We start from the raw sequence: 15,471 nt of genomic DNA on the forward strand, positions 1-15,471 counted from the left end.
TTAACCATGCATTGGTCATTTATATTTTTTCTATATGCATTGACTTTGTGTGAAATTAGGTACCGTGCACGTTTATTCCATATTCCTTTATTGTCTGTTGAGGGTCTCAACACGACTTGATGCAAATGTAATGCTTCAATGCAAAAGGTCATATGGCAAACCATTGATGTTTTAATAGATGATTTGATACTGGAAAATTTGTGGTCTAACTTTTAAATTTAAACCATGTCAGATATCTAGTTTTATCTACAATAAAAAGAACCAGTTTTGCATTCTTTGATATCGTGTTCAATTCTCCATACAGAAACGACAATTTTTTTTCTATGTCCAGTAGCATCGTATATTTTTTTATATTTTCTCGCACAATGTCTGGACATCGGTGGACATGCAACATTGCAAAATCACATGTTTACAAATGAAAATCAACACTCAGACTAGAGTAATAAAGTATGACAATAAATGAATAAAAGGCAAACCCGGGGACACAGAAGTGCAAACAATAGACCATCAACTCTGAAAACTAAAAGTAAAATGAACATGGATCACTAAAAACATGCAGGGGCGACATCAGAGAGTGAAGAGAACTTGCTTCTTGCAAGACACTTTCCGTGAAAACAATTTGATATGGATACACTCTTTTGTTTCATTTTTTTTTTTGAAATTTCAAACATGAGGCATTTGCCTCATTTGCCTAAATGTAGTTACGGAACTTCTTTTAGAAAATGAGGTGATATTTTGTCTGGTCCAATTGCTTTTGATGGGTTTAAGTTTTTTAGTAATTTAGATGTTACTTCTGGGGTGATGTTTATTTGCTTCATTTCAAATTTATGTGTTGCTGATTTTAATGATTTTAGTTCACAAATGTGAGATAATTTCAAAGGTTTAGGTGTGGTAAATGCTGAGTGAAACTGATGGTTAAGTGCTTCAGTCTGATCTTGGGGGTTTGTTTTTGTAATACCATTTACCTTTAGTGGTGATACACCTATATTTTCACTATTTTGGTTTTTTATGAATGACCAAAAGTTTTTGCTTGGTTTACTATCTTTCAGTTTACTGTCTTTAATTCTAATGTTTTCTATGCAGTTCCAATATGATGGTCTAAGCTTTTGTTGTACTTGGTGTTTTAAGGATCGGTGCTTTTTGATAGTATCCGATTTTTTTTCTAATTTTGTTGCCTTTATTTTCTTATGTATTCTGTCTCTTTTTTTTTTTATTAGTCTCTTTATTAGTCTGTTTCCCGGCCGTTATTGAAATTCTTGACAATACTTTTTATACAACTCTTTAACCTTATATTTGTATATTCCGAAGGCATACTGAATGTTTTACAGAGGGGAACAACCTAGAGATATGACGGCATGATTTCATAGATAATATCTGTGATGGTTATAAAACGAGGTGACAGGTTGAAAAACCGAGAACGAAGATTATTGCTTTGACTTGCATCCGAGTTTACAGACTATGAATTTGATATCACGGATTGGTTAACCCAATTCACGGATTGAATAGTATTTGTCTATAAAATATAAATGTGTCCATAGGGGTTCGTTATACTTTGTGTTTTGGTGAAAAGTAATTCTGGTGGTTAGTTGAACCAAATAAAACTCTTTTGTGTGAAGGCTCGATAATTATTTTAATGTTGAAAATTTTGCAACCGGTATTATTTTCTAATAAAAGCCCTTGTCAACGATATTTTGCTAAAATGGTAAGTGTCAGCTATGTTTTAAGAAGGAGCACTATTTTTTCATAGTGACATGACTAAAAGATTTACTGATCGTAGATAATATTTCCGTTTTTGTAGACTTTTTTTGTTTGTGACATACACCACTAACATGACCAGATGACCATGATGAATACATGAACCAAATTGCAATATCGATTCGTATTCGTCTTATTCCTGTATTCATGATTGTAATATTAAAAACATTTTTCATATATATCAATCGCCCTGAACATGCACATGATGCATGCAATATTTGCCACTGGAAAAAATACTCTGTGTGCAGACTTACATGTACCTGTACACTGAGTAGTCCAGAACAAAAAACTATAGCCCCCCAGAAAATCAAATGGTTGCTGCCTTATTAAATCCTACAAGAAATATAAGCCAGCCTCTTGGGAGCACTTGCAATCCATATACTATGTATTTTCATGGGCCATAACTCCTGTTAAAGTAGTTTCTCATCACCGTTTTCTCCTTTTTATCATTGTTGAATTGGTGTTTTCAAATAGTTGTGCAGAATTAATATTTGATTCAAATACATGTCATGAGTAAATTTATATTAATCATATTAATATTCTGTCCAGTTCTATGTCAGTACTCAACATTTTCTTGCATAACATTTCATTGCATACATGTAACCTTTGTTAGTCTTGTATAATTTTTAATTTTAGTTTCTTGTGTGTAATTTGTAGTTAAGTATGACATCCTTTATCACTGAACTAGTAACATATTTGTTTAGGGGCCAGCTGAAGGACTCATCCAGGTGTGGGAGTATCTCTGCATTGATGACCCATTCGTGGCCTTTGGCTGTTGTCTGTTCTATGGTCGGGTTGTTGTCTCTTTGACACATTCCCCCTTTCCATTTTCAATTTTAATTACCATCACCAGAAGTAAACCAATCAAATGTTTACTCCTTTTACTCACTTGACTCATGTTTACAAGCTTAAGTAACCTATCACCTCAGGTTTCCAATATATTTTATAGACACACCAATTAAATAAAATAATAGTGCATTGAATCTGAAACAACAAAGATTTCTGACTCAATTTTTTTCTTCAATGAAATCCAAGGTTAATTTCCAATAACTGTCAAATTCTTTACCCTTTTTGGTAATAAAACCAAATGTGACGTAATATGATTTTGTGGTATACACATTGGCTTATGTACTGATTTTCAAACTTGTCCAAGATATTTCTGAAGTACATGAAACGAATGTAAATATATGCATGCTATATAAATTTGACTTGTTTGGGTTGCATTGAGGTTCAACCAATTACATTTATACAAAATGGAAACAAGGAATATTTCAAAGAGACAACAAATGAACAACCAGACCAAAGAACAGATAACAAATGTATATATATATATATATATAGGATTTATTTCTACACTTTGGTCATGATCATTTGCAAGGTTTTTAAAAGAATACTGTGCTACAGCTGACAAATATTAGAATCAATACAGGGAAAGACTTTCTTTGTTGACAGAATTAGCATAAACATACATGGAAGGGGTTTCAAAAGGAAGTCTTGCCTAATTCAGCACCATATATTGAGTAGTCCAAAGTTCATAACATTTATACTTATTTTAGGCATCAGAAGCAAAAAAAGCTAAACTAACTGAAGTAGAAAGAGGAACTGTTTTAACTCCACTGACTGGAGCTGGATGGACAATGGTGGAAGGACGGGATGCAATTTATAAAGAATTTCTCTTTAAAGATTTTAATCAGGTAGGTATGCAGTGACTGCTTATCTGTGTAAATTTTGCGAAAGAAAAAAAAAAGAAATTTAAATTCAGTTCATTATTAGTTGAAAAATAAGAAACATGATTTGATAATAGAGATATTTAAGTGCTGCCTTTTGACATCTTGATAAAAGGGATGACATGCTTTAGGTGTATGGTATATCTTGAGTAATAAAAAGGAGGGAATGTGGGATAAAGTAGATAAAAATAGTGGAAAGTGGCAGAAAAATACAAAGAAAAGAGTGACCCTTCTTGTCACCACCTCTTAATAGTAAAAATCTAATGAGATAAACATGATAAAGGACATGTGGAGTAAATTTATGTCAATGAATCTGCAACTAAACAATATTTTAGCTTTAAATAGCTTATTCAGTTACAAAATTGCATACCTTATTAATAAAAATATCTCATTCCAGGCATTTGGTTTCATGACCAGAATAGCTTTACTAGCTGACAAGATGGACCATCATCCAGAATGGTTTAATGTTTATAACAAAGTAAGTACAGTAGTCAAAATCTTGCTTATTTAGGATATCAGTTTTATATATTATTACAGACATGACAGAAGAAGGGGGAGAGATACCAAAGGCATATTCAAACACCAGTACCCAAAACACAACATAGAAACCTAAACTGATCAATACAAACCCCACTAAAACTATCTCAGGTGCTATGGTAGGGTAAGCAGATCCTGCTTCATATGGAACACCTAGAATTAGGGTATCTACAATTCTGATTTATGTATTCAATATGGAGATGTTCTTAGGCCAAAGTAACAACTATCCATACAGATATTAAAAAGGAAAGACATGTGACAGTCAAGACTGTGATTTGGAAAAAGTACTTGTTATCAAACGTTGAGAGGATATGATGACCTCATTTGTTAATTTATCAGTCTTCCATAAATTTTTCACATTAGAAAATCCTGACAAAAATTAAACAAAGATTAAATTTTCTTAAATTATGAAAGGTGTGTAAATAAAATTTTTGGAAAAAAATTAATATGTATAAAGGTCCAGGTTGAAAGTGCAATTTGTTTAAAAGTAAAATAACAAAAATACCAAACTCAAAAGGAAATTCAAAACAGAAATTCCCTTATCAAAGGACAAAATCTGAAGCTGAAACTAAATAAAAAAAATATGGAAAACAGATGTCACATTCCTGACTTGGTACATGCATATTGGTACATGCATATCCTTCTGTAGAAAATTGTGGATTGATTTACACCTGGTTTTATAACAAGAAAAACCTCTCACTTGTATGACAGTAAACTATATCTTTAGATAGAATATCCAGTTTCCTAAATAATTCTTTCCAGAAATTTCTACCCTAGAAAAAATTACCAGTACTTTAGCTGTATTTGAAAATATTTCTCATCAACTTTGTACTTTATTTGGCCTTTTAACTGTTTTGAATCAATCATCACTGATTAGTCTTTTGTCAATGAAGCACACACTTAGCATACAAAATTATCAGTGTGGTATCTTTGATAAGGAATTTTCCAATCATCAGATTTTTTATACTCTATATTTCCCTTGTCAGAGCTACCTCTTCTCCTTACTTAGAGGACAACTTAATTAGTCCCCAAGATTAGACAAGTTTAGTTGTTCCTAATAATTCTTTTCTGAGTTCAATTTATGGATTATTTATTGACAGAACAAGTTATTAAGTTTCTAGTTCATTTGTTTAATTATGAAGATGTTAAAACTAATTCCCTCTTGTAAATTTCAGGTACAAATTACTCTCAGCACACATGATGTAGGTGGATTGTCAACTAAAGATGTAAAGCTAGCTACATTTATAGAAACAGCGGCTACAGCTGTAGAAAAATAGTCATTGAATGATCTATTAATCTGTTAATACATTCCATCAAAACGTTCAGGGGCAAGGTGCCATTTATGTTAGATATATAAAAATGTTTGTTGCTTGTGTTTGTAAATGTATGTAGGAACTTGTTATTGACTGAGTTTTGAATCTCGTAATGTAATGATATATCTAAAAACCTTTTATTATCTTATTGTCAAGAAAACTTATCATTTTGATCTCATAATTGGATGTACTAAATTAATTGTGCATTGTTCCGATTAACTTTGATAAAACCTAACAGGGAGAGAAAATCTTTTCTAAATTTAAACCTATGAGAGCAGTTGATTTTAAGTGTGAATTGATTATGGAGAGTCTCAGTCAGTTTGTCCGACAGTTCTAGTCATGACTGACAATCAGGTTCAGTGATTCATTTGTCATGTTTGTAAGAAATATAGTTGTGCTTTTTATAAAATTATACACTTAATTTATAAATACCATTGAAAGTTGAAATCTATTGGATATGGAATACTGAAATTGTTTGACATATATTCCTCAATTATGGAGAAAAGAAATTCAAATAATCTTACACTGCCCATTACATCTTGAGAATGTTGATATTTGATCTGAAATTCAACTTCCAATGGTGTTCATTGGACTATTTGTAAAGTCATAAAATTTGTTTGTGTTGAACATGAAATGATTTGAAGCAGGAATTTTGTCAAAATCATGTACTTGTATGTAGCTTGTAATAAAAAAGAAAGCAAATAGAAATTTGTTGTTACATTTTTGTGCATTATATCTCTGTCATCATACAGAAAATGAAACATCAATATCAGAAGTTGTTCTCTCTAATTTTGAGCTCACCTAGTCATGTTTACCAACACTTGTCCATCAACTTTAAAAAACAAATATTCTTCTCAAAGTACTGGGTCAAATGTTGCCAAAATGAATCTGAGTGTTCCTTTATAGGGTAAATAGTAGACTTGCTACAATTCCCTTTCTATTATTTCTCTCTTACTAATTTATGCCTTCCTCCTGCAGATGTCAGTATAATTTTAATCTCCTAGTTATAGCAGAAATTATTAAAGGGGCAAAATTATAAAAAAAAAAAAGAAGAAAAAACATGATTAGAAATGGACATGTGCCAAGTCTAGGTAAATAGTTTAAAAGTGTATCTAGAGATTTGATCAATCAAAAACCAGGTCAAGGTTTATCTCCAAACACAAACAGCAGGAAAAAAATATATTGAAAAATATAGTTTGTTTCACCTCACAAAAAAAGTAGAATCAAAGGCACTACATTTCTGTTTTTTACTGTAACAATTGCCTACTTATACCTTTCCATCTTATCCTTACTCACTCGTTTCATACAAAACTTGTACAGATGCAGTGTGTTTTGTCAGATATTAAACCATTACTTGACCTTGACATCTAAGATTTGGTTGAGGTAAGCTTCAGTAGAATATCTCATAACAGGCTAAACACATCATCAAAAAAAGAAGTGAAAGATATAAAGGGAGGCAATCAAAAACTCTAAAACTAAAAAAGACAGAAAATGTCATATCAAAAAATTAAGAAATACTAAAAAAAATGTGCACAGAAAAGTTTGTGCATCACAAACCTCATTGAATCAGAAAGAAACTCATACTCTGGAGGAGAACCTGCTTTACTAGTGATGATATGAAGCCAATCTTAACATCTCAGCTGGTATCCTTTATTTCAAGTTTAATTAATCGGATGTGATCAACATGGGCTCAAAACATTGATTTATTAAGTTATATGACTTAATTCATATGGGGAGGTGCAAAGTGAAAGGACCAAGCTAATTGTGAAACGGATTATTTGTTTTCCTTCCGTAGGTAGTTTGTTCTCTTTAAGCACTCTGGTCATCAGAAAAAACTGACTGCCATAAAATAGCTAACCGTGCTGTAATTGGCATTAAACACTTTATCAATCAATTTAAATGTAAAACTGCTGTATCTAGTTTTATCGCTATTTTGTGCATTTTTCCTTTGATCTTTTCTTGTGATAATTTTCATATCATGCTACTCCCTTGAGATGGAAAATTATCGATAGAAACTAAGGCAGCACGTGGCGTTGCTAATGAAATTGAATTGACGTCGTCATAGGTAAAATAGGGATAAACAGATTATCATTGGTCATTTCAACTCGATTGCTTTTTTTCCATTTGATAAATATGTTGCCTTGGCCTCATCAGCATGTCTCTTAACTAGTTTATGTACATCTGAATCATATTTGTTTGTGACCTTGACCTGATTTTTCAACTCCTTTAGTCCAGTTTTAAAATATTGCATTGGGTTGCTTCAATCAAGATACAATGCAGTTCAACAATAATTGGTATGTGAAAGCATTTGATGGAGTACAAGTCTAGCAAAAGCCTTCAGTATCCAGACCTAGACTGTCATGACTATTTCAGTAACAGACCAGGTGAATTTGGTACAAGGATTTTATTTTAATAGTGAATGTTTACTTTTTTTTACTTAATTGGCTTTTTAACTGTTTTGATCTGAGCGTCACTGATGAGTCTTATGTAGATGAAATGCGTGTCTGGCCTATTAAATTATAATCCTAGTACCTTTGATAACTATTCTTCACTTATGCAACAAAACTATAGTCTCTCAGAATAATAAATATTCTTTTAAAATGTAAAAAAAAGAAATTTTTTCGTTAAATTCATAACAAAATTACTCCCTCAAAATATATGCATTTGTAGAAATTTGATTATGATGGCAATCCTTTGATATAAGGGGCCTTGGTGAATTAGAATCTCACATGAATCAGGTGCAAACTACTTTAATCTTAATTAACTAGGATTGTCAGTTTTCCTACCAAAGGATTATATCGCTGGACACTCCATCTTCAACCAATAGTTTCACTTCATCAATACTGACGAACAAGAAATTGCACAATAGTGCAGAAAGTGGTCAAAAACAAAAATCAAAACTTTGATAGTCGCATTCTATTCATCTGGGCTGTTTAGATCTTATTGTGTAGACACTTGTCTATTGTTGAAGACTACATGATGATCTGTAGCAATTTTTTTTTATTTTTGTCATGTTGATTTTTTTCAAAGTATATGTGTAGACCTAACATCTGAGGCTACAACCAAACACACAATTTTTCTTTCATGTGGTTATTTTCTAATGTTTCATGAAATTATTTTCATAGATTCACATATCATTTCTCCCTATAAATATGCTTTAGGATGAACCTGATCAATGAAATATATTGTATCTGATGCAATGCTCAAATTATCATATAAAAACTTCCGAGATTATGTATTATATATAAAAGCATTTAATAACCACTTAAAAAACATGTAAACAAATCCTTTGGTTTTATTCATTGCACTAATGATTCTACAGGCATAGAAACACAACAAACCATTTTCATACAATAACATTCAACAAAACAGTCTATAAAATCAGTATAAATTAACATAAGATATTTGGTGTAATTGATGATAAAATCGCAAGTAAGCACAGTTAGCAAACTAACAATTCTCAAGTAAAAGTAAATCTCCACTATATTTACGCAGTATTTCAGCCATTACTTGTGTGCGAAAACTCCCATTTCAATAAGTATAGATTTTTTTCTTTTTATAAAAGATTTGAAATTGCACATTTTTTGTAAAAAGTATGATAATTGATAAAGATTGGGAACATCTTTTAATTTCAAAATTTTAATTTTACTATTTTCCTCATTAATTTGTTTCCTTGAAGTTGTTTTAAGGGGGCTCCTGGGTATAAATGATTTTTTTTTCTAATATAGGATTTTGCTAATTTTTTTCATAAATGAACTTTATCATATACTTAAAAGAAAAATGAAATAAAATACAATATATTTCATTGTTCATTTAAGCTAAAATCTGCCTCTGGAAGAAGCATACATTTTTGTTAATGTCCTTTTTTTCTGTTGAACTATTAGGAGAAAAAGAGGAAATATCGAAATAAAAAAATAACCTAATATAAGAAATTGCTTAAATTTTACAATTATTTAGTTTATGTACAGCTTATTTGAAAACAATAATAAAAAATATAGGTCACCGATGAGTAAAAAAAGATATTTCAAATTTAAGGCCAAAAAATGGCATTTTTGCACCAAAGGGAGATAATTTGGAGCTTTTTCAATTTTTAAAGTCATCTGGGGCCAAACTTAATCATTTTTTGGGGTTGTTGTTTTGTACCATATCATAAAGAAACAACTAATAGTGTAATAAATAAAATTTGTAATGAAAAAATAAAGGTTTTATTTTTTTTGCCAAAATTTTTGTACCCACGAGCCACCTTAAAGAATTGTTTTAAAATACTAATTCAGTTTACCATCAGTAATTCAGAACCAACACTAAATACAAAGTTAAAAAAAAAAGAATTCTATTCTAAGTCTTCAGCTGAAGTACATGTAAGTTGAACTCATCTCCAAACATTAATCATAATACAATCATCACAGGCAAGATACAGGTAACATTCTAAAATCATATAAAAATCTAAAATACATAAACATAACTTATTTCCGCATTAATGATTCTGTAAATGTAATAAAATCTGCGAACACAAGCAAATAGAATTATGACTTCCAATCTTGACTAATCAATGCACGATAAACTGTCCATAGAAATAATCAGCTAAATTGATCATGTGATATCAAGATCCTGCAGTATTTTCAGAAAATGAGTTCTGGTTTTCAAAATAAGTATGAATAGACTGAATTTGTTTATCACGTAACCACACATGAGATCTCTTAGTTTTGATAAATTCTACAGCTTCATCAGGCGTCCATTTATTTACCTACAAAGAGAAAGATGGAAAAATATTTAACTTAATGAAATAAATAAGACAGTAACATAGATAAGTCAATCATAAATAGATATAACATTGCTCTGATTTTAGCCAGTTGTTAACGAATCAACAAATTCAGACATGAACACTCACTGTGTTAAACAATTTAGAAATTATTGTGATATTTTTATTGTCAAATGAGAAAAATATCTGGTTCAAAATAATAATTGAAGTGGTTGTAAGCACTGAATGGTAAAGATTGCTTGAATTTATCAATGGAATGTAAAATTTTAAAAATAAAGCATTGGTTGTTGTTGATTCAACTACAATTCAGGACAATGGGGAGATAACATCAATATTTAGATGGCTTTGATAATGACATCATTTATATTTAAGAACAGATATTAGATTCCTGCACCTTGTAAAAGTTATGATATTTCTTGATAGGTGTAGGCTTGTAGCATTATTTTGACTGGAATATCTGAGCATATATTCAAGTGATAAATTTCTGGAAATGTTCATGGATAGGATGTATAGAATATTATGATCAATGCGCTATATTTTGTGTATCAAAAAGGTAGGGGTAAGCCTTGGAAAATTTAGATATCTAGTCAGTAAAATATGGTTTTGATTGCATTTCATGCAATCTTAAACCAAAACTGTTCATTAATAATATTACTGTGAAAGTACTTTTATTCGTGGGGTACCAATTTTCGTGGTTTTCGTGGATTACTTAATCCACGAATTTAAGTGTCCAACGAAATAAAACAACCATTGTCCAAATCAAGACATGGAAAGATCCCCCTGAAGGTTTGACTACTGATATGATCTAGAGAATATATTGAATAACCTTGAATATGAGAATACTTTAATAGCAGCCACAGAGCTACAAATGCATGCAGGATTATACCCATTTAATCTTTGATAACCTAAACTGTACAACTTTTGATCTTTTAATTTTCATAAAAAAAAGTTTTTTTCAATGAAAGTCAGATTTCCGGTATTAATATGCAAGTATGATAAAGTGTTCATTTTACATCCTTGTAGTTCTCGTTCATATGGGAAATAATATTTTCATGCTGGGCTTGATTTTGATAAGAATTATTTGACAATTATAGTAACGCTTACATCATTTGTTTATAATACTGATTTCTTTAGGTGACATGTTTATGGCCTAATTAACACCTTTGATAGTCCTTTATCTGTTGATCACTTTATCATGGGTTAATTAGTGTTGTCACTACGATTTACAGGATCAATGTTTACTTTGCAATTCCTTCATTTCAGACTATTTGTTATTAATACCTTTGTTTCTAAAGGATTTAATTTTTCAAATTTTTTTTAGAAAACTAAAATCCACGAATTTAAAAACCCACGGACATGTAAATATTTCTAAAACCACGAAAATTGATACCCACGAATTAAAGTACTTTCACAGTAGTCATGAATTCCTTCACAATCTTGTTTGGAATTGCATTAATTTATTATTATTTTTTGGCATTTTACCAGTAATTGGCAATTCACAATAACAAATACCAGTACATGTATATGCATTCATTTCTGAATTCAAAATTGAAAATGTTTTCAAAAGTTTTAACAGATTTATTATAACAAAATAGTATAAAAATAACAAAAATCACTTCTATTTAGCTCAGGAAAGGCATTTGGGGAGATACTTATTAGTTAAAAGAGTAAAGCTTCAGTGTAGTCAATAAGAGGAGATAATTAAGCATACAATTAGTGGTTGAGCAAAGCATGTATATGATTTATGTAATCTAAAGTGCTTCTTTCTCTCTATGTGATCTGGTGTATTTACCTGCATGACTTTGAAATGAATACTACTTTAAAATATTTTTAGGCAGTACTCATTCAAATATCATTTTAAGGAGTGTTCAATACATAATATAATCTGAAGCGGTGTTCAAATAAATTGTCAATTCCGACTTACATGAACTAAATAACATGCTACTATAGTTGTACTTCTGGTTCTGCCAGCTTTACAGTGAACATATACACTCTCTTCCCTCTTTCTATATTTCATAATAAATTGTACAGCTTTGTTTATATTCTCCTGTGTAGGGGTCCCTACATAATCTACTGTTTGTAGGAATAACTGGTCCACACCAAGATCCTTCCATTCCTGTGTATAAAAGTCAATCGATTACTGTAATAATTATTAATCATGGAATTACAATTTTGGATGATTTCCTGGGTAAAGGTAAACAACAATATTAAATATTCAATGAAGTAAAAATTTCCTATAGTTTTGTATGCAGACTTTGGCAGAAGCATGAAATCATGTTTTGGCAAAAAAAAAAAAAAAATTGTTTACAAGTTAACAAATGAATCAACAGTAAAATCAAATATAATTAGTTATATATAGTTATAGTAGGACACCTCTGGGTGCGGGAATTTCTCACTGCATTGAAGACCTATTGGTGACCTTATGCTGTTGTCTGTTCTATGGTTGGGTTGTTGTCTCTATGACACATTCCCCATTTTCATTCTCAATTTTATGCACCAAAATTTTTCCATTCCAGTTTTATAAACGTCAATCGTCATAAGATATGTAGATTTTTAAATAACGTTTTTAACCAAGTTTCATTCTGAATTAGTATATTAAGTGGCATTATTGAAAACTATTTATAGATAGTTATGAGGTGCTTTTTTTCAACACATTTAACATTTTATTAATTAATTAATGTTAAAAATAATCACTCTTGTAATTTGGTTACCAAGAAGTGTTTTGAGGGAAAAAGAAGTATTTTTTTTAGGCCACTTTATGATCTTTTTCTTTTTTCTTATTTGATGCACGAAGAAAGTTTAATTTGGATTCTTTAACAAATAGTACATTTTAGTTGTTCTGAATAATTCCAGACAACTCTTCATATCAAACATGTTTCTTAGTCAAACAACAGACCAATCTGAGTAAATACAGTTGTACTTAACACAAAAATGCAAAGGCAGTTTTGAACAATTCCAGATTTACTGATCATGCTGATATAAATGTAAGAACGTTGAACAGATAAATCATACCTTTTCTGTTGGAATCATGCCTTTCATTTCCCAGTCTTCATTCAAACTGATCACACCTTTAATATTCTCATCCTCAACAAGCTGTAAAAGTTCAAAGAAAGAATACAGGTTTCCAACAAATGTGATTTTTCACAAAAGTTATGACATGTTGGTTTTTTTATCATTTTTCATTGTAGTCTTCGTAATCAATAATTTTGCTTATAGCATTTGAGAAATAGACCAAAACACAAAATTTTATATTGTTTAGTGAACCATTATTGAGGCTAAGGTCAGATGAAATCTGTCAGCCAAACATGTAATTAACCATAACAAAATTCCATACACCAAATAAAGTTAACCTGTTGCCAAGTGTGGCAACAGAATTTGGGATAAGGACTTCATGTAGCTTTAACCTTGGTCACAGATCCATTTAAAAAGGTCAAAGTCAGATGAACTGTATCTAATGAACCTTTGACCTTGAAATTACCCATATATACCAAATGTATGCATCTTATTACTCCTAATAAGTAATTATTTTACTGAACAAATAAAAATTATTTTCTTTCAAGCAGGTACTGAATTATGAAAATGAGGTCAAGGACAATGGACATATGACAGATAAAAACTTGGTAACAGAGGTATCTGCATAAAACATATTAAGTAACAAGGTTTTTTAGTTGAACTGTCTAAAATATAAAGCTTAACACAAATGGTTTAAGCAGTCACTGTTGCTGGATTATTATACTTATGTCTCACATCTTGTACCTTCTGCGCTTGCCAGGTGAAATCAGACATAAACATGATAAAAATTTGTTATCAAATTAAAAGTTATATCAAGTATATCTGCATCTTCACCCTTAAGATGAAAAATTGTTGCAGTTCAAATGATGTCTATTTAGAATCATGGGGTTCACATATTGTGTGTTTTCAAATGTATCCTAGTGTTAAGAAGCTGTATTTTTGGTTTTGGGGTGGGTTTTTGTTTATATCTTTGCTTAACGGCAAAGTTGGCATTACATACATGTGCAACATTCTTTGATATAATCCTCAAGAGAGAGAAATCAATATGGCTGAATTTTTAATTTCTATAAAGGGGAGAGCACTCACTGACTATACCTTTTTACTGTATTCCTTTACGGGGAGCACATACATGACATAGTAGGACAGATAAATACCTTTTTACTATTTTCCTTCAAGGGGAGAGCACCCAATACAACTGTTTCATCAATTCTGTTGTACCATTGCCTGTTTGTTATCTTTGTCATAAGTTTGTTATAATACAATGTTGGATAGAAGGCAATTCTCCCAAATAAGCTTCCTGACATTATCAATCTTTATTGTTCTATCTCCAAGCTGCACCAACACCTAGAAATATAAAACAAATGACATATGCACGAAAGGAAAATATTAAAATACTCAAAAATATTCTTCATAAAAACAAATTCATTGTTGTATGTTGTATGTTAGCATTTTTAAAAGAACTTTGTTTATCCCATGAAATATCGAACATTACCACATACTGGTACATGAAGTAGTTAGTACCAGTGGTAATTAAAATAAAAATCTATCCTAAAGAAAATAGATTTACAGAGTAATTGAGAGTTTATATTCTAATGGACAATTAATCCAATTCATCAGAACTAGATCATAACATACTCAGATAAGATGTGGTAGGCCCTGCATTAGAGAGTTATAATGAAATAAAGCAAAATATCAAACAAAGGGTTTCTTTGGAGATTTGGAAATGATGATATAATACTTTTGAAATAATTACTAGTTAAGATTTAAAGTTGATTTTTTTTTTTATTAAAGTACCCATGTCATGCATGTTAATTATAGTATAACTAATCGCTCTATTTGAATATCCAAAATAAGACAACGCCTGACCGAACGACGCATGGATTAAACGAGTGCGCAGCACGAGTTTAATCCATAGCGGCGTTTGGTCACAAGTTGTCTTATTTTTGATATTCAAATACGGCGATTAGTTATACTTTTTATTACATTGGCTAATGGCTTTTTTTTTTATGAAATTAATGTAGAAAATGTAAGGGACTATATGTGTTTCCTACGCATTCACAAGTTGTTTTGATCCGAGGTTATCGACGTCATGACAACGCCTATTGTTGTATGACGTCAGAGAGTGAAATAACCACGTTTATTTCACATGTGAAATTATCGGTTTTTATCCACCTGGGAAATCAATGTAATTCATTGCAACCAATGTAATAATATAAGTTATTTTGATCTTATTATATAAATAATGTAATACAGCAAAAAGTGTCAAATTCTATTGGATAGTTTATCTAAATATTAAAAAACAAAAATATTATGCAATCCCGAATTAAGTTTATAACATATGTTTTTTACCATGATACAAATGTAAAGA

At 30.6% G+C, this 15,471-nt stretch overlaps 2 protein-coding genes across 2 annotated transcripts; one reads left to right on the plus strand and one right to left on the minus strand.

Annotated features, from left to right (window-relative positions):
* The first annotated feature begins 1,566 nt into the window (after positions 1–1,566).
* On the plus strand, positions 1,567–5,998 carry LOC134723779 (pterin-4-alpha-carbinolamine dehydratase-like). The gene is made up of 4 exons (XM_063587329.1): positions 1,567–1,702; positions 3,312–3,449; positions 3,880–3,960; positions 5,195–5,998. The coding sequence occupies exons 1-4, from the start codon at positions 1,634–1,636 to the stop codon at positions 5,294–5,296; spliced, it is 390 nt and encodes a 129-aa protein (XP_063443399.1). The 5' UTR covers positions 1,567–1,633; the 3' UTR covers positions 5,297–5,998.
* Positions 5,999–9,788: 3,790 nt separating this feature from the next.
* On the minus strand, positions 9,789–14,485 carry LOC134723780 (phosphatidylglycerophosphatase and protein-tyrosine phosphatase 1-like). Its single transcript, XM_063587330.1, has 4 exons — positions 14,258–14,485; positions 13,104–13,184; positions 12,016–12,207; positions 9,789–10,076 (listed from the first exon to the last, which is right to left on the minus strand). Exons 1-4 carry the CDS (start codon positions 14,405–14,407, stop codon positions 9,933–9,935), a joined length of 567 nt encoding a protein of 188 aa, XP_063443400.1. The 5' UTR covers positions 14,408–14,485; the 3' UTR covers positions 9,789–9,932.
* Positions 14,486–15,471: the final 986 nt, after the last annotated feature.

Source organism: Mytilus trossulus, chromosome 6 (genome assembly GCF_036588685.1).
Source record: "Mytilus trossulus isolate FHL-02 chromosome 6, PNRI_Mtr1.1.1.hap1, whole genome shotgun sequence".
NCBI classification, from domain to species: Eukaryota; Metazoa; Mollusca; class Bivalvia; order Mytilida; family Mytilidae; genus Mytilus; species Mytilus trossulus.

What these genes read in the sequence shown, in the direction of transcription:
- LOC134723780 (XM_063587330.1), bottom strand. Translation starts at nt 14,407, where the DNA reads ATGTCAGGAAGCTTATTTGGGAGAATTGCCTTCTATCCAACATTGTAT. An exon ending in TGAAGGAAAATAGTAAAAAG is followed by an intron (nt 13,185 to 14,257) that starts GTATTTATCTGT and finishes GAACTTTTACAG; the next exon opens with CTTGTTGAGGATGAGAATAT. An exon ending in TAGCATGTTATTTAGTTCAT is followed by an intron (nt 10,077 to 12,015) that starts GTAAGTCGGAAT and finishes TTCTCTTTGTAG; the next exon opens with GTAAATAAATGGACGCCTGA.
- LOC134723779 (XM_063587329.1), top strand. Translation starts at nt 1,634, where the DNA reads ATGTTGAAAATTTTGCAACCGGTATTATTTTCTAATAAAAGCCCTTGT. An exon ending in AACGATATTTTGCTAAAATG is followed by an intron (nt 1,703 to 3,311) that starts GTAAGTGTCAGC and finishes TACTTATTTTAG; the next exon opens with GCATCAGAAGCAAAAAAAGC. An exon ending in GGTTTAATGTTTATAACAAA is followed by an intron (nt 3,961 to 5,194) that starts GTAAGTACAGTA and finishes TGTAAATTTCAG; the next exon opens with GTACAAATTACTCTCAGCAC.